Below are 27,869 nucleotides of genomic sequence, written 5' to 3' on the forward strand. Positions count from 1 at the left end.
CAGCTTAGACAGCAACCATTTTCTAAGGGGGAGGAGGGGGCTAGGGATTTTTCGGAGACAAACTTTTTATTACATTGAGCCAAAGTAATTTTTTCTAGGACCAATCAAAACAAATATTTTTTTTTGTTCACAATCTATTGAAAACAATCTCTTGTTTCTTCAATTGATTCAGATGCAAAGTAGACTGTGGAAGTACTATAAACTAGCTAGCTTGAATATCTTGAATTTGTTTTTAATTGCAATTTTATTTTATTTGTTTTCCATGGTTTAAATTGAGTTGTGCAAATGTTGTGTGTGAGTCATTTATTCAAGATATATATACTTTGTTATCAAAATAAAATGTTTGATTGATAGTTTGCCATGTACATGTATATTTTGCACACCCAGTCTGTTGAAATTGATTTCAGAATGTGATATATTTTCAATGTGTGACGACTTAACAATATTTGATATAGATAAAACATATGATCATTGCATCATATTTTAATCGAGGTCTTACATTTAAAGTTAGCTAGGGCTACCGGTAGCTGAATAGAAAAAAAAACAGTAATCCGAATTGATATTTACTAGACCTACCGGCAAAATTTTGTGTCATCTGTGAGGATCTTTGAGGACCACGTAGTGATCCGAACCTGCCGCTAGGAGGGTTTGTAAAATCCTGCATTCTGAGGTTACATTTTTGTATCTGGAATTGAAATTACTTATTAAAATGTTGTTTTTTTTCTTCGGGTCAAATGAAAAATACTCATTTTCTCCAATAAATATTTAATATAGTTCTTTTTCCCTACATGCCTTAATAGTCCAGTCAATCTAGTATAAGTTTGACCCTAACCTGAAAGTAATTGCAACAGAAGATTTTTAAGTTTTAATCTTAAGCATTATACAGTACTCCAAATATATTCAAGTTAGATTTTATGGGTCTTTTTTCTGTGTATATTAAGAATATAATGCTATAGATTAGAACTAAAACATTTTCTGTTGCAATTAGTTTGAGGTTAAATCTTAGTTTGACTGGACTACGACTGGTTATAACGAAAATCAAATTAGCCTGCAACAAATAATTTTTTTTTTGTCATTTTTTTTAAAACTAACTTTTTATACGGTACTTTCTATTTCCTCTGCAGAGATGAGTCAACTTATTTTTTCACATTTTCCAGAAACAATTTTTTTTCCTAAATAAAGTCAAAGAAAAAAAAATCAAATGTTTGCTGCCTGCTGCATTACTCTGTAAAAGACCGTGACAGCTTGACATTAATGTTTTTTTATGCACACCGTAAACGTATTATAGTGATATTTCGGATTATTTTTTGTGAAGGTTAGAACTTCTTTTGATATTGAAAAATGATAGGTATTCAATATGTAGTATTTAACTTTCAGAGAATAGACAAATGATCATAAATCAATAAAAAAAAATAGTGATTCGGACAGAGTTGCGTCCCTTGTTCACAGTTTTCATTTTCTGAGGCGAAATATCACATCACCACGTCATTTGGGTTGACAGATTTTCTTACACCAAAAATTCCAATTTATTCCATAATGTAGATACAATATAACTTAGGACAGGAGTACACTCATAAATAAAGAGACCGCACATCCCAGTAAGAACTCCACACAAATAATAAACGTAAAACATAGGAAGTAAGTACAAAAAGCGTGATAGTTTGTGACAACATGACATAATTTTTGTCAACAAAATTATGTATTTCCAAAAACGTTAATTCGCAATCATTTTGCCATTCAAACTCCAGTTTCTAAATTTTGCTTGAACACAACTGACGTGTAAAGGATAATCAAATTTTAGACTTTGTTATGAAGACTTCAAAAGGAGAAACATGTCTAAAATAGTTCTCTTGAAAATTACTTCATGGAAGAACAGTTGAATTTCAACAATAAATCTTTCTGCTATTACTGGACATCACAAAGGTTCCCTTAAAAATTTGACTTCATAATATCAGATTATTACATGGCATTTTTCATATCCCATATATTATCAGCCCCAGGTTCAATATATCATCCCAAGAGCTGCATGGCTTGAGGGCTGATATACATGCGATATGAAAAATGACATGTTATAATCTTTTTATCATATGCTTCAACAATGGAGAAAAATAACAGTTCTCAAATAGAAGTTCAAAGAGTGAAAAGTTCACGGACATGGGTTCACAAATTTAATTTAATTGTCTTGTACACTACTTAGTTAGGTTTTTCACTGAAAACATAGCATTGGGGTGTATTTTCCGGAATTTGACCAGTATCACCAGAATGCCATGAGATAACGTTACGGAAAGGCATGTGATAAACTTTTCATATCAGCCCGCTAAGCACCAATTTGAAAAATATGTAATTAACGTTAATTTAATGCTATAATCATACAGTAAAAATCATATGTTATTTAGTTAAGTACATGTACATGCATATGATAATACAAAATATCTGATGCCACAATGAAAAGGTGATATGTATGACGGCAATAGTTCAAGTGGCTCAGATTCTCACGTCAAAAGGGACAGATTTCCAAATAGCAATAAGGTGTATTGGACAGACAGAAGACAGTGCTCATATAGGCCAAAAATATGAGGAAATGCTACTGTTCTAGATCTGTATTCTTTAATTTATAATAAGCACATGCTCCGTAAAAATAAAATCTAGACATGTTTTCCAACAAATTTCAGCTTTATTAAAACATTGCTTAACATCCAGTGTCGAGAATATCTTCAAACAAAGAAGATACTTTTAATTTTCAAAACATTTCTTGATGGATATCCCCCTTAGGCCTAAACCCCACAGCAGATTCAGGTTGCAATATGAAGCTCACTGGGAACACTATTTACAATGGGTAAACAGCTCTGGAAACATATTCTAGGCTTACTACATGTAGGTACAATGTAGCTAAAGCATTTCTACATGTATTTAGAGGACTATAAAAAATGGTGGGACTTTCTTGAAAAGAGGAGAGTCTAACATGTCTAAAATGTGGCACAACAATTTAAGATGACATGATTTGGTGTTTACTTGAGCTAAAAGTAAAATCAAATTTGTTTAATTGAATGTATAGGAGGGGGAGTGTCTATAGTAAAAATTACTGTGAATTCTGATGTTATATATGTTGTGAACAATGATACTCATCTTCAACTGTGGAACTGTTTAATCTTGAATTAAAAAATTGTTTAATTTTACAGAATGGTTTCAGTAATGAAAAGACCAAAAAATGGAATATACATCATACAAGGAGAAATATCTTTGGTTGTCACTGCCATGCGCAGAAGTGCCAGATGGGGACAACACACCCATCAGGTAATAACAATTATAACATCTATTGCATTGTGTAATGTCATAAATTATGAAATTTATCAAATGTACACACATGAAATATACATAAAGATGAAACAAAATTAGTCATGTACAGAAAAAGAATGTTAGAAATAATAAGAAATCGTAATAAGTATTTCAAGAGTACCTGAATGATTTTCCTGTCTTTATTTTGGGTCCTAATATAGGCCCTTATTCCCAATAAGAAAACCCCTATTTATTCCCCAAATGAACACTGAAAATTCCCAATTAATTCAAGTTTCATCATCTGTATGAAAAAACTTGATGTCAGATGATATATATTAACACAATGATTAGGATGTACCAAGAAAAACAAATGACATGTTGAAATTTTGTCATAATAGAAAATTGGAATTTTAATAAATAATCTTATTTAAGGAATGGTTGTAATATTTTTTCTGTCTATGAAGAAATAACATAAAAAATGTGGTGCACAATGAATAACGCGCATAGCGGGTTATTTAACAGTGTGCACCACATTTTTTGTGTTATTTTGAATAAACTGAAAAAATATTACAGTTATTTCTTATAATTTAATTCTTAATTCCAATGAAACCCATGAAATCATGAAAAAATGTTGATGACGTCATGGTCACATGACAAAATTGTGTCTATGATAAGATAATCAAAACGATGTCAACCAATCAGAAGATGTGTTACATTCAAAATTAAATTATTTAACTATGATGAAAACAATGATTTATTTTTTCCCAATTCACACATTATACAACACATTTTCCCAATTGCCTAGGGCCCAGGCTCGATTTGAAAAAAGTTAGGAAAATCACTGAATAACCAAAGCATATCACCTTTAGTTTTCCCATTTAATCATGTATGTTCACCAATGGTTAATAATATCTGGAAATTTATTGAAATTCAAACTTCTATTCATAATAGAATTTTCACAAAAATATTAAGTGATGTTTGGTGTGTACTTAGAAGTGTCTTTATAAAGCCTTTCACATACGTACAAACATGGCTATTCTACCCTGAAAATCTTGAATTTCACTAGCTATTTCTACAATGTATAAAGTTTTGAATATGATATGTCAGCAATAGTGTCATGCTCTATGTGTAATGACTGCACATGTGACATGCGTTCAACTTCTAATTATTGCAAAATGATTCTTGTGTACATTTGAGTAACACAGATATGTAGTAACACATTATATAATTTTTTTTGGCAGAAGTTTGTCTGTTGAATCAGATTTGAATATCTTTGTTAAATATTTTAGGATGAAGAAGGAGATCCTTTACTTAAAAGTTTTTCCAAGTTGAAAGATTTGTTAAATAGTGTATCAGGTATGTATCTATGGTATTCAATGTACTCATATGATTTATTAATTGTGACAAAGAAACAACAACAAAATATTTAGAATGGTATATAAGATCAAACTCAACAAAATAAAGTAGACATGGTAGTAGTGTTGACAATTGTTTAGACTGGAATTACAAACTATTTTCTATCATAGGAAATAAGCCACTTTGGTCAAATTCTTTCATAAAGCAAGAGAGTTTTTACTTCAAATGATTTCTCTATTTTCAGGTGTCTGTTCAGTGTAATTTTATTGCTACAATTCTACAGAAACTTTATATACATGATATAAATGATAATGTATTTCATCAGTTTTAACAGATTTTTTTCTCTAACAATAAGATCTTGAAACAATGAGTGTAATCATAAATATAAAAAAGATGCATGCATATTATCAGGCCATGATCGGTTAAATGTCTTGAATTTAATTACATTCTTATTACATTTTTTTTCCCAATGTAAATCTTATTTAGATTTGGAAGAAATTGAACCAAATACATTTCTGAGTCCATTCTTGGAAGTGATTCGGTCAGAGGATACTACAGGACCAATTACTGGACTGGCCTTAACCTCAGTGAAGAAGTTAATTTCCTATGGACTTTTAGGTGAGTTTTGGTTTAGTATATGCCAGTTCTAATCATGCTAATGAAGAATGAAATACATAATAATAAGAAAATCCATTATTTAAAAACTTATGATTGAACGACCCTCCATGGATAAATGTTTTACAGAAAACACTATCATGTATCACATTAATGTTTGAAGTACATTCTAACCAAGAAATTTTGTGTATTATCAATTATTAGTTATACCAAAACTACAAATGATGATGGTACAATAATTTTTGAACAATTAGAATACAATATTGTTTGCATATTTGATGGAAATGATATTATCGTTATTTTACGAATTCCTTTGATCTAACTGACTGATAATTTCCTTTTTCAGCACAGTAGAATGATATGAATAATTTTTGCTAGAAACTAAGGGTGCATGTGCCTGTTGTCAATGAAATTAACAATGTGGCCATAGATAAAATAACGATAAACCGATTATCATTGGTCATCTGAACTCGATTGCTTATCTCACTTTTACCGATCAACTATAATCTATAAATAACATTAATATATATTTGTTGTCAACAGATCCATCCACAGACACAGCAGCTGCTGCAATAGAGAACATAGCTGACGCTGTAACACATGCCAGATTTGTGGGCACAGATCCAGGCTCAGATGAAGTTGTCTTGATGAAAATTCTTTATGTAAGATAGTCCCTTACTTTTCTCTCAGCATACTATACCCTATAGTGGGTTATTTTGCAGCTGTAAAATTTTGCGATTTTCATTGAAAAAGGTATACAAAATGTTTTGGCGGATCAAAAACTTTTATCAATACCTTTGCATGTGGATTTTTCAATTGGCGGAATATTTTGGCGATTTTACTTTAACCCTGAAAATAAGTGAAATTTACACCCGGCAAATATAACCCCCTATACCTTATTAGTATTACTTATTGAAATCTTCATGTATGATGGTCTATAACTGTCTTCTCAGCATAATATAACAGTGATATTGAATCAACTGACGTTTACTAATCAGAGTTAAATAATTATTGCACAAATTAGAATTTTACCTGGAATGACAAAATATCTCAACTTAACTTAAGTTTCAATCACCACAAAGTGCAACTGTCATTACATCTATTATCTACAGTATACATTTAAACATATAAATATGATAACACCTGTGCATATTATGTAGTTATTATATTAAATTGATTATTTGTTTTCCTTGCTATTCTATGTATACAATTTTAATGTATTTAAGTAGACATGATATAGCATAGATGCTACTTCGTCATATAATAAAGGGAAAAACGAAATATTTAAGATTTGTAAGTCATTATGAGGTCATCTAAAATGATGCTCAGAAATGAAATTATACATAGTCATTCAATAAAAAAAATTAGATAGCACATTCACAAATTAACCATTAATAGTTTAAAAGGGAAACATATTAACCTTTTTTGTTTGGTTAAAAAGAAGACAAAGGTCTGTAAATAAAATGTACATACTGATGTATTATGTTATATACAAACACAGTTTAACTGGCTTCTATTTAGTCACAAAACAAGTATGAAGTACATGTATGTTTGTGACTGTAATATGTGAATATAATCGAAAGTATATTGCTTGTAGGTGCTAGGAGCCTTGCTGCTGTCTCCAGCAGGTGTACTGTTAACCAATGAATCAGTCTGTGAAATCATGCAGTCCTGTTTTAGAATCTGTTTTGAGATGAGGCTTAGTGGTATGTAGACTATTATATAGTATACAGATGGCATCATAAGACAATAAATATATCACTAATATATAGCCAATGTATAATTAATGTACTTAGAAAGAATTTGTATAACACTGTCACGACTTGTTACGAAACAAACTAAAATGTCACAATGTATTATTTCAATGCAATTTTCGGAAATGATCTCACAATATAACACATTTCTTTATTAATTATGATCCTGTGAAGGTGTCATGCTTAACAAATATTAGTAAGCACTGGGTATGTTTGTGAATTATATTTTATTACAGTAAAATTGTAAAATATATATAAATGTTTTAAATCTAATCAATTTTCTTAATTTTTTCAGAGCTTTTAAGGAAATCAGCAGAACATACACTAATGGACATGGTTCAATTGCTATTTACCAGACTACCCCAATTTAAAGAAGATCCTAAATGGGTGGCTAATATGAAAAAGGTTTGTTATTTGATCATCAAAATTATGACTGTTGAACTGTTTCATTCTTATTGCGATATTACTACTTGGGGAAAAACAGTTTTTGTCGAGCCTGCAACTTTTGTTGCAGAAAGCTCGACATAGGGATAGTGATCCGGCGGCGGCGGCGGCTACGGCGGCTACGGCGGCGGCGTTAGCTAACTTTTTAAAAGCTTTATATTTTAGAGGGTGGAAGACCTGGATGCTTCATACTTTGTATATAGATGCCTCATGTTAAGAAGTTTCCGTCAGTCACATGTCAAATGTCCTTGACCTCATTTTCATGGTTCAGTGACCACTTGAAAAAAAAGTTCAGATTTTTTGTAATGTTGAATTCTCTCTTATCATAAGTAATAGGATAATTATATTTGGTATATGCGTACCTTGCAAGGTCCTCATGCCCGTCAGACAGTTTTCACTTGACCTCGACCTCATTTCATGGATCAGTGAACAAGGTTAAGTTTTGGTGGTCAAGTCCATATCTCAGATACTATAAGCAATAGGTCTAGTATATTCGGTGTATGGAAGGACTGTAAGGTGTACATGTCCAACTGGCAGGTGTCATCTGACCTTGACCTCATTTTCATGGTTCAGTGGTTATAGTTAAGTTTTTGTGTTTTGGTCTGTTTTTCTCATACTTTATGCAATAGATCTACTATATTTGTTGTATGGAATGATTGTAAGATGTACATGTCTAGCGGGCAGATGTCATCTGACCTTGAGCTCATTTTCATGGCTGAGTGGTCAAAGTTAAGTTTTTGAGTTTTGGTCTTTTTATCTAATACTATATGCCATAGGTCAACTATATTTGGTGTATGGAAATATTTTATGATCTAAATGTCAGTCCCGCAGGTTTTATTTGACCTCGACCTCATTTTCACGGTTCATTGCTCAGTGTTAAGTTTTTGTGTTTTGGTCTATTTTTCTTAAACTATAAGTAATAGGTCAACTATATTTGTTGTATGGAAGCATTGTTAGCTGTACATGTCTGCCTGGCATGGTTCATCTGACCTTGACCTCATTTTCATGGTTCATTGGTCTTTGTTTAGTTATCTTGGTTAATGCTAAGTTTATGTGACAGTTTTTAATAAAGTTTTATACTTAGGACTATCAACATAATATCAATAATTAGTAAAGAAGGCGAGACAACATTTCAGCGTGTGCACTCTTGTATCTAAGTAGTTCATTGTGTCAGCCAATGCTTCAATGATAAATTCAGTCAACAATTTACTACCAAAATGAGGAAATTCATTAACATTTAATTTTTTATGGCATAAGAAGGGGGGGGGGGGGGGGGGGGGGGGGGGGTCACATGCTTGGAATCCTATCTACACTTTAACATTTGAATAATAAATGGAAAATCAACAATTCAGATTTATAAAAATAATGCCAGAGATATATATCAGTATACATTTTACTGTAGAAGACACAAAGCTTAATGACGTTTTTTTCAAAGCACAAAACAAAATTGAAAGTATCATGAAAAAGCAAAAGCAAAAAAAATTGTTCAAGTTTTCTTGTCAATTTATAAACTGGACAGAGAAAATGTCAATATTCTTATTAATTTAGTTAAAAATGAGGGCTGGTGGTGTGGATCCATCTAGAATGGGTAGGAAGAAGAGATCACCTAAACCTCGTCCTAGCAGACAAAAGTATAATCAAGACATCAGTACATCTACTGAACCCTCAGAAACCAGTCACAACGCACAGAATACAGACGGGTCAGAGAATGTAGACACCAGCAGTGGACCAATAGATGGTGTAGCTTATGTAAATGCTCCCAGGGAAAGACTTGCCACCACACCTGCTACACCTGGGGATGATGGAGTCATTGATATATGTAAACAATTTCAGGTAAAAGAAATACCCGGTAATGTAAAATGGAACAGAAACGTTTTTGTTTCCAATAGAACCAAAATATATATTTTATATTCAAATATTGTAAATTCAGAAATTTTTGCAGTGTTTTCATTTTGCAATGATTGCAACAGGATAGGTTTTGCAAATTTGCATTTACATATTGTGAGCTTCATTTGTTTGCAGCAGTTTCTTAAAATTTCAGTAATATTAATCTGGCATTGTTATTCATTGTTCAATAAATTCAATTACAAATTCTCTAAATTTATGGTTCAAAATATATTTTTATCATTTCATGGATTTTAATAAAAGCTTTTGCTTTAATTTGATACAAGTACGTTTAATAGTAATGGTCAGTTCCATTATAGAATGGTGGATTTCTGTTTGAATTTGATATCTTTAGTTCAAGGTACATACTAAACTGTTGCTTTATCCTTTTGTCAATTGTGAAAGTAAATCATGTGGAAAACCAAACTTGTGTATGATGGAAACATCTAAAAAAAACCAAGCATAAGCTACAGAAGATGTTTGTTAGAAACAAAAACAACAACAACTTTTTATTGTGTGTTCCATTTCAGTTTAACAATTTCTGAAAAAGGAAGTGTTCATTGTTTTAGGGTCTTTCCAATAGAAAATATCACAAATGTTTACTTACATACTATTTGTATGTTAAGGTATTTATTTATGTGTATCTTTAAATAGGAGGCAGCCCAAAAGGAAATAGTACAGATGCATAATGCAAACCAGGAAGAGCCAGAAGAAATCTCTACACAGGAGAGTTCATTACAAGGGACATCACTGGAGGATAGTACTGAACAACCTGTACCATCTGTACCTGTGGTATTATCATTGCCTGAAGAGGAGGATATGATGAGGGTATTTATTCATTCTTGAAAAATATTCAATTCAATCTGAACCATTCAAAGCATTATATTAAAATCTCTACATTTTCGCAACAGAGTGTATAGTCAATACAGTGGTCATGCTGAATTTAAAGACATTATTGTTGTAATGGGCCACACACAAAAACCAAACAAAGTGAATGATAATTTTAGAAAGTCTATAAATTTCAAATAAAAAATTAACAATTCTGCAATAGATTTTATAGAAATTTACAAGTCCCAAGGCTGACTGTTACTTCAAACATCTGACAATATAAATAAGAAACTAAATATACTGTCATGTGGCGTAAACGGTAAATTATGGACAGTTTTGTTGTGAAGTTCTTAAATGATTCAAGACTGTTAAATTATTGTTTCAGCTGCTTTATTTGCAACCTAGATTTTTTTTAATAACTTATCTGCAACAAGTTTATTGAAATAAAGTTAAAATGGATACTGCTTTTATTTCATTCTCTTGGTGTGTACTTATATTAAAAATTTATTTTCAGAAATCTTCCAGTGAGACAGACCTGTACCAAGGGACTGAGCGACTAGGTGTGTTACAGTCTGAGATTTGTGATGACTCTGAATCCATACACTCCACGACAGATATGTCAGAGACAGCATCACAAGATGATTTTATTAATTCACAAGGAGTTAGATTTATGCCACATTCACATAGTAAAGAAGGTTTGTAATTATGCATATGATTATAGAGGGGCATTATAAATTCTTGTCAATGTGTCTGTCTGTCCCTCCATCATCTATCAGGTTTAACCATGATGTCATGCATCACTGAACATGTAATTGTAATAGCCAGAGCAAGGTTGAAGTTATGTTTACTATTGATGTACACATGCAAACTGAATTCAGACATGTACATTTTTTTTCTGCTTTTGTTGATAAAAAGAAATCAGGTCATTAGGATAGCTATTTACATTTTGGTAGAAATATTTGTGTGCAACAATTTCAAAAAACAAACTTAAATATTTTTTTTTCTCTTGTCAAGCAATTGGATTGATTAATGAACACTGTAAAGTCACATTTACTTCCGAAATTTAAGAACTTGTTAAATATGTTATAGAGATGGAAAGAATTTCAAACAATGACATCATATTATACAGTTTGTTTTATTTCGGTATTCAAGTCCTGTTATTGTAATGGATGATCAGTTAGTTTACTGCATTTTGAAATTACATGAACTTGTTACAGTGCACTATCATTGTAGTGAGAAATTGAAGATATGGTACATACTTTTTGGCTTTTATTTACCCTAGGAATTCACATAATTGAAGATGAGGATAAGGGTTAAGTGTAGCCGTATAGGGGTTGGGTCCCCTTAAGTAGACAAAGTTTAACTTTTCTCATCCAAAAGTTATTTAGAATTTAGAATTCATTATGTACATTAGTTTAAGATTTTGTCTCTTTTCAGGCTCAGGACCCTTACTTCCATATGGTTTACCATGTGTGCGTGAGTTATTTAGGTTCCTTATATCCCTGACCAATCCACTAGATAGACACAATACAGATGTGATGATACACATGGGTCTCAGTCTTCTGGCTGTGGCATTTGAGTCTGGTGCTGACCATATTGGACAGTATGAATCTCTACTCTTCTTAGTCAAAGATGAAATGTGTAGACATCTATTCCTAGTAAGTTTGTCTTGAGCTGAAAATTGTTAATTTATTGCTTTACTGACAGTTTGTTTTTTACTTTGGTCTGAAAGAAAAATATTGAGCAAGAATTCATTGAATTTAAGGTTTCTGACAATGCACAAGATTTGCATAGGATGATTTACCTCAAATTTGACAAATATTTTGATTTGATGGTATCAAAAATATGCATAAGTCATATCAGTAAATTATACCCATTGTTATTTTGACAGGAGCAGGATGACATTTCACTTGCGCTGCTCATCAAAAAAAATTTAGTATATAATAAGGTCTTTTATTTGTCTCATTATACAATATAAAGCAAAGGGATAAATTCTTGTTATAATATCTACCATTAATTAACATTTCAGTTGTTGCAGTCTGAGAGGTTGTCATTGTTTTCTGCTTCCATTAGAGTTTGTTTTCTGGTCTTTGAATCAATCAGAAGCCATCTGAAATTTCAACTAGAGGTAAGTATAAATATGTTTCAAGGTAATAAAAAGTAAGAGAAAAACGTTCTATATCTTCACAAAGGTTAAGATTAGATTTGTTTATGTATACAGTTGACTCGCGTTATCTCGAAGTCAGTCGGACCAGAGAAATATTTCAAGATACACATAGTTCGACTCAAACGAAAACTGGAAGTCTGACAGAACAAGGGACACAACTCTTGCTTAGCTTGGTAAAGCTAAAATAAATCCGGTTGAATATTGGAAGGGGGTCGATATTCTGGTATCAGATCGATGTACTTGTATTTCAAGGTCTTTCATTATTATAATAACAATATTTTTACTTTTTCAATTGTTTCAGTTACAACCTTTTCCTATGGCTTTTATCCGAGAGAGTAATTTTCAATCGATAGTTCCGTTATTCAGGTCGTTTATAGTTGACAAAATTGTTTATTGTCGGATACAAGAGACTGGAAAATTTAGATTCCTCTTCATTTTGTTTTATCTCACTCTTTCTTTTCAAAAGAAAATACAACAAGATTAAAGACGCCGATTGAGTAGTTTTTAGGTGATCATCAACGGAAGTCATAATCCTTACTTTATACACACCCAAGCTCATTAGTGTAAATCACAATTAATTGTTTTGTAAACATTTCAAATACTTTTTCATGAACATTAACAATGCATCACTAATTATTTATAAAAATTCTATAAAAGATAATCTTAGGTAAACACTCGTGGAAATAAATCAAGACAGTGGTCATTGAATTGAAATTTAATTACACGTGTATTGTCAGATTAACTCTTCAATCCATTTTAATGCCGGAGGTCATGTTTTGACATATGTGCATTAGTTCGAGATAAATAATGAATTTTTAATGCTTTTGTTAACCTTGGGATCGTAAATTTAGTTTGACTCAACCGAAATTTCGACTCATCCAATTTCGACTCATCAGGAGTCGAATTACATACATTTATATGGAACAAAGTTCAGGACCACATGAAAACTTCGACTCATCCGAAATTTCGAGTCAACCAAGTTCGAGACAACAAGAGTTAACTGTATGTTGGTAAAAACTTCAAGCATGAAATTTCATGATATTGTAGTTTATTACATTTTGTAAAACTTTGGTTAAAGGAGAAGTAACCCTTCTCTGTTGTAATAAAAACATGGTGATTATTGGAGTCAATTACTTTTACACTATCAGAATTTGTAAGATGTTATAACCATACATAAAACTAAAGAAATAGTAAAGAGCTATCTCAAAAAGGTATCAAGAGAAAACTGTTTTTGTTACAATGTTAATTTTTTGTTGTTGTGCATTTCAAGTATATATAGCAAATTCAAATGCGTGATGTCTAGTTCATACTGTCATGTCAGTTCATATATCATGGTAGAATTTACAAGATGAAACCAACAGTGTCTCTGATTGATTTATGTTTTTGTTGTAAACTCATAAAAAGTTGCCTATATTATACAAAATAGATAAACAGATAATCAATGATTCTTCAACTTGATGCTGTTTTTCTGTCGCATCTTTGTAGCTGAGAATTAAAACTCTTGTTTGAAAACCGTAGATAATCTATTGTTATTGCTATATTGTACATTTTTCTTTTGATCTTTTTTTGTGATAATTTTTCATATCATGCTACTCGCTTGAGATGGAAAATTATCGCTAGAAACTAAGGTGGCATGTGGCGTTACTAACGAAATTGATGACGTCGTCATACATGTAAGTAAAATAGCGATAAACAGATTATCATTGGTTATCTCAACTCGATTGCTTTTTTTCGCTTGAGCCGTCTCAGCTCAAGTGAGAAAATCAATCTCGATCAACAGTAATCTATAATTATTTCTGTGATCTTATACTTTTCTCTGTAGATGTACCTGACCAAGCTATCTGATATTATTATATCAGAATCTCCCAGAGTCATGTATGAGACAAGAGAGATAGCATTAGATGCCATTGTACAGCTGTTCAAGATTCCAGGCATGGTGACAGAATTGTTTATTAACTATGACTGTGATTTGTACTGCTCTAATTTGTTTGAAGATACTACAAAGTTGTTGTCTAAGGTAAATCCACACACATCTATCAAGTTTTGTTTTCATGGTTTAACTTGAACAACAGTCTACATACCATAATGCAATTGATGGTAATATCTAATTACTACAAACTTTTTCCCTCTTATTGTTCGCATTGTATTAGCACACTCAACACATCATACTGCTTTTAAAATTAATGTTTTACTAATGATGCATTGATTTTTGTAACATTATTTCGTTATCTTGTCACCCACTTTAAATACTACTGATTTAAAAGGGTGTGTTAATTAACTCCATTGGCATCAACTGGTGTTTTTAAACAAAAATACACTAATACTACCTATATTTTTTTTAAAACTATTTTAATGAAATAACATGAACCAACAATGTCAAAAATTAAAAATCCACACAACAAAGCACAAGAATACAATAGAGTGGTAACATTCTCACTACAACAAAGCACTAGATACAAACACATTGGTAACAATTCACAGTGAAATTAACAGTCTCTGGAGAATACACAGAAATCTTCTGTCAATGACTGTACAGTAGTGTCATTGTCTGGTTGTGTACGTCTCCGTGAACTCTCTGGTGTGTTATCAGGAGATAAAGGAGTGGAGTTGGCAGACTTCATGATAAGGGAAGATAACTCTTGGACTTGGTTCCATTTCTTCTCTCTATATTGGTTGTACATCTTACGGATACCAAGTGTAGTTGACTTTTGGATCATCAGATGTTTACTGTAGCCATGACTTCCATTGATGTCTGCTGTAAACAAGTAGTGGTCTAGTTGCTGGATTTTGCCTTCTAGTAAACTGAGTTGAGTAACTGCTTGGTCATGTGCTGTGAGTAAGGTCTTGTGAGCTGCTGAGCATAGCCTAGGACAGTAGAGTATTCCATTATTGTATTGGTAGTATGTTGGTTGGATGACATGTAAAGTGATTGAATACCTTTCCCCAAATTATGGTCGTGTATATATATCTTTACAATTTACTCAAAATTAAAGTTAGCTTGGGTTGGGCTTGTGTTTGTGATAAAATCTTCTCACTTTTGTTACTTCCTGTCTGTAAGATTAAAAGATCTTAAAACAAAACAATTACTTAATCAGTACAGATAAAAGGAATTCATCAAATAATTATTAAAGATGAAATAAATTAATCAATTCATAATTGAAGATGTAGGTAATTAATCAATTGATAATTGAAGATGAAAGAAATTAATCAATTCATAATTGAAGATGTAGGTAATTAATCAATTGATAATTGAAGATGAAAGAAATTAATCAATTCATAATTGAAGATGAAAGAAATTAATAAAGTATTAATTGAAGACAAAGGAAATTAACCAATGATAATTGAAGATGAAAGAAATTAATTCAGTAATAATTGAGGACAAAAGAATTTAATCAAATAGTAATTAAAGGTCAAGAAATTTGTAATCAATAATTGAAAATAATAACATTTTTTTAAAGGAATAATAATAAAAAATAGAAGGTAATTTTGAATAGAATATTTGTTTTTTAATAAATCAAAAAGATGTTTCACAAAATATTTTGGAATTTGTTAAACAAGTAATGATAATGAATGCCATAGAAAGTGCTATAAAAAGTGCCATAATTTCATTGACTATCCAGCATCATGGGATGATATTGAACAGGTTAAAATAGTTCTATAGGCTATTGGTTATGTCATTGATGATATCAAAGGTCATTATTAAGTACTTTCATCCTTTGAAATGAACATATGTGATTTTTGTCAAGCCTTCAATTTTTGTCTCAGAAAGATTGACATAGGGATAGTGATCTGGTGGCATTATCTAACCTCTTAAAAGATATTTTAGAAGGTAGAAGTCCTGGATCCTTCATACTTAATAAATAGATGCCTTATGTGATGAAGTTTCCATCTGTCATACATCCATTGATCTTGACCTCATTTTCATGGTTTTGAAAAGGATTTTTAATTTTTCTCTTATTATGAGTAACATGAAGGTCTTCATACTCGTCAGACAGTCACTTGACCTAAACCTCATTTCATGAATCAGTGAACAAGGTTAAGTTTTCCATATCTCAGATACTATAAGCAAAAGATCTCCTATATTAGGTGTTTGGAATTATTGTAAGGTGTACATGTCCAGCTGACAGGTGTCATCTCAAAATTTTCAGGGTTCAGTGGTCATAGTTAATTTTTTGTGTTTTGGTCTGCTTTTCTTGTACTGTATGCACAAGGTGTACTATAGTTGGTGTATGGAATGATTGAAAGGAGTACATGTCCAAAATGGCTGGTGTCATCTGACCTTGACCTCATTTTTATGGTTCATTGGTCTAACTTAAGTTTTTGAGTTTTTGTCTTTTTTTTCTAATATTATATGCAAGAGGTCAACAATACTTGGTGTATAGAAATATTTTATGATGTATATGTCAGTCTCACAGGTTTAATTTGACCTTGACCTTATTTTCACAGTTCATTGCTCAATGTTAAGTTTTTGTGTTTTGCTTTGTTTTTTTTTAAACTACAAGCAATTGGTCAACTATATTTGGTTTATTGAATGATTATTAAGGTGTTTTTGTCTGTCTATCATGTATTATCTGACCTTGAACTAATTTTCATAGTTCATTGGTAATTGATAATTTTTCATGGTTAAGTTTGTTTCTTAGATACTATAAGCAATAGGTCAACTATAATTAAGGCCTAGATTGATTGATAAGTCTATATGTATTTGCTGTTTTGGTTTATATTACCATGCCCTCATTTTATAGGTTCATGTTAAGTTTATGTGGTACTTGTAGTAAAGTTAAGACTATCAACATAAAATCAATTTGTTGTTAAAAAAGGCCAGATATTTCACAGTGTGCACTCTTGTTTGACCTTTTAGAGCTGTGGTAATAATCAAAAGTGAAAGCTATGGTACCTCTGAGTCCTTGCAGACTGATGAAATGTCAACTTAACACATTTATATTTTCATTATTTTTATTATATAAGATATAAGCAGGGTCAAATAAATAACAATACACACAACAAAGCACTAGATAACAATCGACACTACAAAGCACTAGATAACAATTGACAATACAAAGCACTAGATAACAAAACATTGGTAACAATTAACAGTCTCTGGAGAATACACAGAAATCTTCTGTCAATGACTGTACAGTAGTGTCATTGTCTGGTTGTGTACGTCTTGGTGAACTCTCTGGTGTGTTATCAGGAGATAAAGGAGTGGAGTTGGCAGACTTCATGATAAGGGAAGATAACTCTTGGACTTGGTTCCATTTCTTCTCTCTATATTGGTTGTACATCTTACGGATACCAAGTGTAGTTGACTTTTGGATTATCAGATGTTTACTGTAGCCATGACTTCCATTGATGTCTGCTGTAAACAAGTAGTGGTCTAGTTGCTGGATTTTGCCTTCTAGTAAATTGAGTTGAGTAACTGCTTGGTCATGTGCTGTGAGTAAGGTCTTGAGCTGCTGAGCATAGCCTAGGACAGTAGAGTATTCCATTATTGTATTGGTAGTATGTTGGTTGGATGACATGTAAAGTGATTGAATACCTTTCCCCAAATTATGGTCGTGTATATATATCTTTACAATTTACTCAAAATTAAAGTTAGCTTGGGTTGGGCTTGTGTTTGTGATAAAATCTTCTCACTTTTGTTACTTCCTGTCTGTAAGATTAAAAGATCTTAAAACAAAACAATTACTTAATCAGTACAGATAAAAGGAATTCATCAAATAATTATTAAAGATGAAAGAAATTAATCAATTCATAATTGAAGATGTAGGTAATTAATTAAGTAATAATTGAGGACAAAAGAATTTAATCAAATTGTAATTAAAGGTCAGGAAATTAATCAAGTAATTGTTTGTAAGAGAAATTTGTAATCAATAATTGAAAATAATAAGATTTTTTTTAAGTAATAGTAATAAAAAATAGAAGATAATTTTGAATAGAGTTTTTGTTTTTTAATAAATCAAAAAGATGTTTCACAAAATATTATGGAATTTGTTAAACAAGAAATTATAATGAATGCCATAAAAAGTGCTGTAAAAAGTGCCATAATTTTATTGACTATCCAGCATCAGTGGATGATATTGAACAAGTTAGAATAGTTCTATTGGCTATTGGTTAGGTCATTGATGATATTGAAGGTTAAGACTAAGTACATTTCATCCTTTGAAATGAATATATGTGATTTTTGTCGAGCCTGCTTTTTTTGTCACAGAAAGATTGACAAAGGGATAGTGATCTGGCGGCATTAGCTAACCTCTTAAAAGATATTTCAGAAGGTAGAAGACCTGGATCCTTCATACTTTATATATAGATGCCTTATGTAATGAAGTTTTCATCTGTCATATATCCATTGTTCTTGACTTCATTTTCATGGTTTTGAAAATAAAGTTAAAGATTTTTAGTATTTTTTTAATTTTTCTTTTACTATGAGTAACAGGAAGGTCCTCATACTCGTCAGACAGTCACTTGACCTCAACCTCATTTCATGGATCAGTGAACAAGGTTAAGTTTTCCATATCTCAGATACTATGAGCAATAGGTCTCCTATATTAGGTGTTTGGAATTATTGTAAGGTGTACATGTCCAACTGACAGGGGTCATCTCACCTTGACCTGATTTTCAGGGTTCAGTTTTTCAGGGTTCAGTGGTTATAGTTAAGTTTTTGTGTTTTGGTCTGTTTTTCTTGTACTGTATGCACTAGATATACTATAGTTGGTGTATGGAATGATTGAAGGAGTACATGTCAACTATATTTGGTATATGGAATTTTTATTTTGATGTACATGTCAGTCTCACAGGTTTAATTTGACCTTGACCTTATTTTCACAGTTCATTGCTCAATGTTAAGGTTTTGTGTTTTTCTTTGTTTTTCTTAAACTACAAGCAATTGGTCAACTATATTTGGTATATTGAATGATTATTAAAGTGTTTGTGTCCGTCTGTCAAGTATTATCTGACCTTGAACTCATTTTCATAATTCATTGGTTATTGATAAGTTTCATGGTTAAGTTTATTTCTTAGATACTATAAGCAAAAGGTCAATTAAGACCTAGATTGATTGATAAGTGTACATGTCTGACTGGCATGGTTCATCTGACCTTGACCTCATTTTCATGGTTTATTGGTCATTGTTTAATTTTCTTTTACTAATTCTGTTTCTTGGGAACTATAAGCAATAGGTCAACTATATTTGGGGTATTAAATGATTATAAGGTGTATATGTATTTTTTGTTTTGGTTTATATGACCATGACCTCATTTTATAGTTTATGTGGTACTTGTAGTAAAGTTAAGACTATCAACATAAGAACATTTTGTTGTTAAAAAAGACCAGATACAGCCCGTAACAGAGAAGTGATCGAATTGATGTTTCTTTACCGTCAAAAGTAGCTACGTTATCGACAAACTTAATTGAGTAGTGACCGAACTGTTGGTACTTTAACGTTAAAGAGATTGACAATGCTGACAAACTTTCATGTGTTGATAATCAAGTTTAATACCGATAATATTGAAAATAATTCTAATTATATGAAACAAAATATGTCCATGCACTATTTCGATTGGGCGAAAAGTAGTCAATTCTTCAAAGTCAGAACAGAAAAAAAAAATTTATGGAAGGACGTCTTGATAGTATTATTTCCTTTACAATTTTACCCAAAACTAAAAGAAATATACTGGTAAACAATTAAAAAGGTGTTTGATAGGAATGAAGTCCTTTATTTTTTCGGACTACAATATGTACCGTATGTGTGATGGATTTGAATTCAATCAATAACTTTGAAATGTTTTCTCATATGTATACACAAAAGGGAGGACTGGTATTTGTACTTCTGTTAGAATCTGTCTTCGTCCGTTTCACATGCCAAACTTTTTTCTAGTACAGTTTAAACAGGAAAATTTTGTTGAGAATTTTTTTTTTATATGACAAAATATTGAGGCAGCACATTTTTTAAGTCAAAATCAGGGTCAGAATATTGTTTTCTATAAACTACCAGGCCCCTTCCTCCATGAAAATTAAATTGTCCGTGGCAAAAATAAAAAATTCCCACATGTTCAACTTCAAAATTTGACCAGATTCTATTCTTAACTGTCGGATAATATACTAGGATAACATAGAAAATGTCCTGTATGGGACGATTCTGTACTCATACTTCACGCGTAGTTGGGTACAAGTGTCCTCGTAGTGAACGCACCCGACTATGCGTACAGTAAAAAGTGTACTCTTACGTCGGATACCGGGCAGTTTCTTTGTTATATCTGTACTTTATCAAATACATGTACATAGAGATTAATACATGGCCTTTTCCATATCAGCCTGGGTATCATCCTGAGACCCCCATATCAGCCCGAGACGGAGTCGAGGTGCTGATATGGGTCGAGGGATGATACCCAGGCTGATATGGAAAAGGCCATGTATTAATCGCTTTATCATATACTTCCGACCATAGTTTTAGAATGAAATTCAAAACAGTGTGGCTGTGGCCATTGATTGACTCATTAAATTCATCCATTGACTGGGACAATTTACGTGAACGTTTGTCTGTAACGACCACTGTTAACGACGTACCTACGATAGACATTTAAACTGTGGGGTCACCAAAGGTTTCTCAACGCCTTTAATTATAAAATAAATGGAAAAATTAATAAGGAATAACCTTTATGTTTTGATTTATATAATTGATATAAATCAAAACATTGTGTTATTTCTGATTAATTTTTCGAATTACTTTATTAAGGTGTTGAGAACCTTTGGTAACCCCGTAGTTTATGTGTCTTTAAAAAGTACATAGTGAGCAGTGATCGTTACATACAAACGTTCACCTAAATTGTCCCAGTCAATGGATGAATTTAATGTGTCAATCAACGGCCACAGCCACACTGTTTTGAATTTCATTCTATGTATGGCAAATAAACAAATGCAATCACTAAAACAATCAAAAACTTTATAAAGAAGTTAAATTATGAATCAAATATACTATAATTGTCCAATAACTGCATCACTACCTCCATATATATTTATTGTAACATTTCCTAAATAGGCATTTTGAAACATTGAAAATTTGAAAGAGTGTTATGATCATTATTACTCCATGTTTGTTGTACTATAAAATGATTCATAATTGTCATGCATGCAATGGCATTTGCATGATTTTGTTAGCACGTACTAAACTATCCCCACAAAAGTTTCCGTAAATTTTGACGTCGCCATGAAAATTATCTGACGTCACAATGGAAAAGTAAACAACCGATACCGGAACACCGGAAGTAACTTGCACGAGAGGCACTGATATGGGTTTTTTGCACGAGAGGCACTTGATATGGGTTATCAGCCCGGGTGGGAAGATATGGCTTGTGCACTTCCGCCCATTACACATATGCAAAAGCTGTCATATTAATGCTAAGTATATGATAAATGTTAATATTTACTTAATATTAAATAGGTAAAAATTATTGCTGAAAGCCTGTTCAGGGTTTCTTTCTTGTGTATGATTATATAATTTTTCACATGCCTGAACTCATTGACGATAATGTAAGGTGCTCTATTAGAGTTCGGGTTTGAAAAAGAAATTTCACCTTTTCTTGAGCCTGTTTTGTACATTTAGTTTAACAGATATGATCCAATAGAAATTTTCACATGGAACCTTCGGTAAATAGGAAAATGAAAAGATATGGGGTAATTTACAGAAAGACCACACTCCATCCATGAGAAAAACGGAGGGAATTTAAAAATCTAGAGGTCTCCACAAGGCTTTCAACAAGGGTGGAATCTCACTCCTGAAAAGCTCTAAATCGCCCCAACGTGTACATACGTTTGGTCATCAAGAGATTCTGGTTTCTCTTTTTGTGTGTCTTAAACATTCAATTCGGATTTGAATTTAATTTACCGAAACATTTCCGTACATTAAATCTTAGGACGGACAGAACATTTTAAGGACGCAACAGATCGAAGTACAATTTTAAGTAGTACATAGATGTGCAATAATTCAGCTTCCTGTACATGTTCATGAAGTTCTAAATTTTGAATGTTGATTTCTTTAAAAAAACACTATTTTTTTACAATACTGAAACAATCTCAAAATGTCCGTTAACAATGAAAAAGTTTGACCATGAAAAATCACATATCTAAGAAAAGCAGTCGTTTAATTGATTATAAGAAAGTTTCAGTATATCATGTCAAATTTCTTTAATTTGAGAGTTTTCCTTTAGTAACAAATGTAGCTCCATGTCTGATGGTGAAATAAAAATGAATGTCTCAGAAAGTGGTGAATTAGTTTCCATAAATGACAGATGAATCAAGCCAAGCTTAGTAACTTACAGAAAACAGACTACTGTAACATTGACGCACTCATCGAACTGTTTATAAGATTTGTGCTTATGACCAAAAATTTATAGAAACTTCATTTATAAATTAATCTGAATTTCATGGCACGTCGTCACAATAATGAAAGTTCTAAAAAAAATTTATAACCAGCAGATCTATACTTCTATAAAGAAAGTATTCTTGTACAAAAAGGTATTTGTTATAAAATGGTCCTAACTATAGAATAGATAGTTTACCACAGAAATCTTAAACAGAAGTTTTGACAATTTTAAACAGAAGAGATTTGAAAATAAATTTAACTTTAAATAAACACTGAAATAATTTTAATACCTCGAAGGTGTAAAGAATAAACCAACAATCTCAATCTTTAAAAGTGTCTTCATTGCACTAACCGACGAGTTCATGTTTACAGTAGAAACAGTGGATGTGACTCCAATAAATTCATTATCATTGTAGTCATGAATAATTATCGCTTATATTAAATTGATAAAGATTTTATCGAGGTCGCACCAACTGTTTCTGCAGCTAAGATCAGTTATATGTAACATGATCTCGTCGATTCGCACGACGAAGCAATTTTTTATGACAGAACACACATACTAGATTATGTATTTTTGTTTCCGTCAGTTTGAAAGTATTTGATCATTTCAACTCCTTTGTATTTCATAATATGTGTCATGAACAAAGACATATGTTCGATTGAATAATGATTTCCTCGTAACAAATGATAGAAATTTCGGAGATCCCGTGTTTGATCCTTTACCATTAAAATGAAAATGCCAATAACAGAGGTTGATTATAAAAAATGTTTTACTGTGTTAAAAAAACTTGGACTTAAACAATGAAAACTTACACGTTGGACATGAAATATTTTGTCGATTAAGAAAATTATGTCACTTCTGAAATAAGTTTGTCGATAACGTAACTTATTCTGACAGTAAAGAAACGTGAATTCGATCACTACTCTGTTACGGGCTGTATGTCATGGTGTGTACTCTTGTTACATGAGTTACAAGAACTGTGATAATAATCCAAAGTGAAAGCTATTGTATCCGAGTCCTTGCAGACGGATAAAATTTCAACTTAAAACATTTATATTTTCATTATTTTTATTATGTAAGATATCAACAATGTCAAATAAATAACAATACACACAACAAAGCACTAGATTAAAATAACTTGGTAATATTCACAATACAAAGCACTAGATAACAATTGACACAACAAAGCACTAGATAACAATCGACACTACAAAGCACTAGATAACAATCGACAATACAAAGCACTAGATAACAATACATTGGTAACAATTAACAGTCTCTGGAGAATACACAGAAATCTTCTGTCATTGACTGTACAGTAGGGTCATTGTCTGATTGTGTATGTCTTCGTGAACTCTCTGGTGTGCTGTCAGGAGATGAAGGAGTAGAGTTGGCAGACTTCATGATCACGGTAGATAACTCTTGGATCTGGTTCCATTTCTTCTCTCTATATTGGTTGTACATCTTGCGGATACCAAGTGTAGTTGACTTTTGGATCATCAGATGTTTACGGTAGCCATGACTTCCATTGATGTCCGCTGTAAACAAGTAGTGATCTAGTTGCTGGATTTTTCCTTCTAGTAAATTGAGTTGAGTAACTGCTTGGTCATGTGAAGTGAGTAAGTTCTTGAGCTGCTGAGCATAGTCTAGGACAGTAGAGTATTCCATTATTGTATTGGTAGTATGTTGGTTGGAGGACTTGTTTAAGTGATTGAATACCTTTCCCCAAATTATGCTCCTGTAGATATATCTTTACAAATTACTCAAAATTAAAGTTAGCTTGGGTTGGGCTTGTGTTTGTGATAAAATCTACTTATTATTGGTACTTCCATCCAATTAACATCAAAAGATTTAACACAAAGCATTTGCTTAATCAGTATAGATAAAAGTTATTAATCAATTCATAATTGAATATGAAAGAAATTAATTAAGTAATAATTATAAATAAATGAAATTAATAAAATATTGATTGAAGATGAAAGAAATTCATTAAGAAGATATTGAATGTAAGAGAAGTTTTAAGGTAATAATAATAAAAAAATTAAAAAAATGGAGTAGAATTTAATTTAAAGAAGTTTAAATAGAAGGAAAATTTAAGACATAAAAAATACAGATTTCAACAAAAGTAATTTAAACGAATGTCTTATGCCATGTACCAATTAATTGTGTGAGCATATTTATTAATATCAACAATATTTTATATTTTTATACATTGAAATAGAACCGTTAAGATAAATGCAAAACCCTTCACATTACCAGAGCACTGTCATTTTAAGGCTTTCACATGAATCTGAAAAGGAGAAAAATAGTTGGAATTTTCATCCTTTGATTCTTATAATGACTATCCTGGTCACTAGGACTAGGAGTAGGAGTAAGTAGTTGGTCAATTTGTCTGGTGTCCAGCTTCAGGGATTCACTATATTGTTTGCTAAGAGTAAATCTCAAAACAAAACATCAGTTGAATGACACAGTGGCTGACAAAGACACTACGTAATGTTAATTGTGGCCTTTTTACAGTCATGGTGTTTAGTGAACATGTTATCTCATTTTCTAGAATATAACCATAGATATATGTTTTCAGCTATGTCTTGAATAATGTTACGAAATGTCTTTGAAGTTAACACCAATGTATTAGATAAATAAAGTAGAATTGTATTTTTTGGTCTATTTCAGAATGCATTCCCTGTACAAGGACTTTTCTCTACCCATCTACTGTCATTAGATGCTCTGCTGTCTATAATAGATTGTATAGAACCTCACTGTTACAACAGAATATTGGCTAAACAGAAAACTGATACTGGTATGTTTATAACTCACTTGCCAGATTCATAAAAGATACATAGATATAAAAAGATGTGGTATGATTGCCAATGAGACAACTCTCCATCCAAATTTATAAAAGTAAACCATTACAGGTCAAAGTACTGTCTTCAACACAATTTATAAAAGTAAACCATTACAGGTCAAAGTACTGTCTTCAACACCAAACAGGAAGCTATAAAGGGCCCTAAAAAATTACTTGTGTGAAACCAACGGTCTAATCTATATAAAAAACAAGAAATGAGAAACACTTATGAACTACATCAACAAACAACAAGTACAGAACATCAGATTCCTGACTTAGGACAGATGCAAATAATTGCAGAAGGATTAAAGGTTTTAATGGTACCAAACCTTCACACTTATCATATCAATAAAGTGTTATTAGTCCATATGGCACAAGATTTCTTTTTCTTAAGAGACCTGATCATTGCAGTTTATCGGACCACAGATGAATTATCACGTTGTGATTGGTTAAATGCCGTCACGTGGTGACCCCCTATGAGACTGTATGGGGTTAGTAAGTTTCATATGGGGTTCGTGACGCGTTAATGGCGACGTCATCTATTAATGTTGTTGTGTTTCATTGTTTATTTTTCAACAAAACACCGCAGAAAAAGACCAGCGTCCGATAAATTCGTTATACGGTTAACTACTGACCCCCTACGGATCCATAGAGGGTGAATAAAATTCATAGGGGACTCAGCCTCCGGCCTCACCGTCTATGGATTTTACTAACCCTCTATGGATCCGTATGGGGTCAGTAGCGAACCATATAACTTATATTGGCTAACAGAACAACAATGATGAAAAAAAATGAATTATGTGTTTGATTTTGAGAGGAATTGCAATTGGCAACATAGAGGCAAATGCTACATTTCTAAAATTTTGTTGTAAGTAAGGTAGGCTCCTTTAGGCTTTATTTATTCATTTCTTCACGTTTTAAAGAAAATGTTGATAGGAGAGGATCTCATGCTGAAATACAATAGCAAAAACTTTGCTTGTTTTTGTACAAAATTAAAAGTAATATTTGTCAAATGGGATGTGATTACCTCAATAAATTCTCAATACTAAAACTGTTTCCTTTTTCAGCATTAAAAGAAAGTCAGTCATCAACAGAATCAGAAGTAAATACTGAAGGGTCAACTCATAAACAAGGTAATGACAAAAAGTGTATGATGTTGTTCTATATATTGATGTGTGAGCTTACTTGGTATAAATTGTAAACCCTTTTCTAAAACTAATATGACTTCACGGTTCAGCTAGCAAGCAGTCTTACCTAAGATATTACTCTTGCCTACACACTCAATGCAGTCGGCTGTAAAACATCAATAAAAATTATGCATTATTTATGTTTACATTGAATAAAGTTTGGATCTATACCTTTTATTTTCTTTGGCAGATTCAAAAATGAGTAAAGAAATAAATGTAAAGAAGAACCAGAGTGTTAGACAGAACAGAATGAAAGTAACAGAAGAAAAAGTTCCCACTTCAGATGAGATAGCATCCACAAGGCATAAAAAGAAGGTATGATAATAAGTACTTATTCAGTGGATACCAATTTTTGTGGATTTAGTGGGAACAGGTGAACCACGAAATTAAATATTCAACAAATACCAAATTTTCCATAGGCTTGTATGCATACTTCTGCATAACCACGAAAATATCCATGAACATGTAAGTTTTCCTCAATCCAGGAAAGTTGGTACCCACAAAAATAAATGAATCCACAGTAATAGAAAAAATTGTACATATAGAAAAGAAATGATATGGGCCATCCTTAATCTAGTAGATACAGTATACTCTTGTCACAAGATAAGACATGATAAGTTAGTCTGAATGTATTGTATCAGAATATGTGAATAACACTATGAAAGTTTTGCGTGTTCAAATTGTGTTATTTCTTGATTTAGCTTCATCACGAATGCTCAAACCCAAACTTTGGAAGCCAAGAATACATAAAAAAGTGAGGAGCTCTATATTACCAAATAGGACCTAAATCCAATAGCCAATTCATTGAAAATCTATGTTCAGAATATTGAAATAAATTGTCTAATCATTGTATGTTGGGCAGAAACTGATTATCTTAGGCATGGTAGAAATCTGTGCACCAGAAATTGCTTCCTTTTTCATGACAACTAATTTGATCAAATGCTATGTTTGTGCAACTAGTTCTCAAAAATATGAGTAATATGATTGCACTAAAAATGAAATATACCATTGTATAAAAAAGAATAGTGCCAATGAGACAACTATACACAAGAGACCTACTCTAGAGTAAAATATTTTTTTATAAATATTTAAACAATGAGTTTCCATATAATTATTAGGGTCCCGCCAAAGGCGGTCCCCTATAGTGATCAGTCT

General features: G+C 31.8%; 2 protein-coding genes across 5 annotated transcripts in view; one reads left to right on the forward strand and one right to left on the reverse strand.

The window, feature by feature from the left end:
* Positions 1 to 1,470: 1,470 nt before the first annotated feature.
* Positions 1,471 to 27,869, forward strand: part of LOC143045535 (Golgi-specific brefeldin A-resistance guanine nucleotide exchange factor 1-like) — a 49,599-nt gene continuing 23,200 nt past the window's right edge. For 3 of the 4 annotated variants that reach the window (XM_076218113.1, XM_076218115.1, XM_076218116.1), the window contains exons 1-16: positions 1,471 to 1,598; positions 3,180 to 3,294; positions 4,566 to 4,632; positions 5,119 to 5,250; positions 5,791 to 5,909; positions 6,845 to 6,953; positions 7,297 to 7,406; positions 8,994 to 9,278; positions 9,984 to 10,157; positions 10,672 to 10,852; positions 11,595 to 11,815; positions 12,187 to 12,285; positions 14,147 to 14,341; positions 25,356 to 25,482; positions 26,595 to 26,660; positions 26,905 to 27,029. In XM_076218113.1, coding sequence (XP_076074228.1) covers positions 3,181 to 3,294; positions 4,566 to 4,632; positions 5,119 to 5,250; positions 5,791 to 5,909; positions 6,845 to 6,953; positions 7,297 to 7,406; positions 8,994 to 9,278; positions 9,984 to 10,157; positions 10,672 to 10,852; positions 11,595 to 11,815; positions 12,187 to 12,285; positions 14,147 to 14,341; positions 25,356 to 25,482; positions 26,595 to 26,660; positions 26,905 to 27,029 — 2,124 coding nt within the window. In that variant the 5' untranslated portion in view covers positions 1,471 to 1,598; position 3,180. Of the gene's footprint in view, positions 1,639 to 3,179; positions 3,295 to 4,565; positions 4,633 to 5,118; positions 5,251 to 5,790; positions 5,910 to 6,844; positions 6,954 to 7,296; positions 7,407 to 8,993; positions 9,279 to 9,983; positions 10,158 to 10,671; positions 10,853 to 11,594; positions 11,816 to 12,186; positions 12,286 to 14,146; positions 14,342 to 25,355; positions 25,483 to 26,594; positions 26,661 to 26,904; positions 27,030 to 27,869 lie in introns of all 4 variants that reach the window. The other variant, XM_076218114.1, reaches the window with a different exon arrangement.
* On the reverse strand, positions 23,839 to 24,454 carry LOC143045536 (uncharacterized). The gene has a single exon (XM_076218117.1). The coding sequence runs from the start codon at positions 24,348 to 24,350 to the stop codon at positions 23,952 to 23,954; it is 399 nt and encodes a 132-aa protein (XP_076074232.1). The 5' UTR covers positions 24,351 to 24,454; the 3' UTR covers positions 23,839 to 23,951.

Source organism: Mytilus galloprovincialis, chromosome 9 (genome assembly GCF_965363235.1).
Source record: "Mytilus galloprovincialis chromosome 9, xbMytGall1.hap1.1, whole genome shotgun sequence".
NCBI classification, from domain to species: domain Eukaryota; kingdom Metazoa; phylum Mollusca; class Bivalvia; order Mytilida; family Mytilidae; genus Mytilus; species Mytilus galloprovincialis.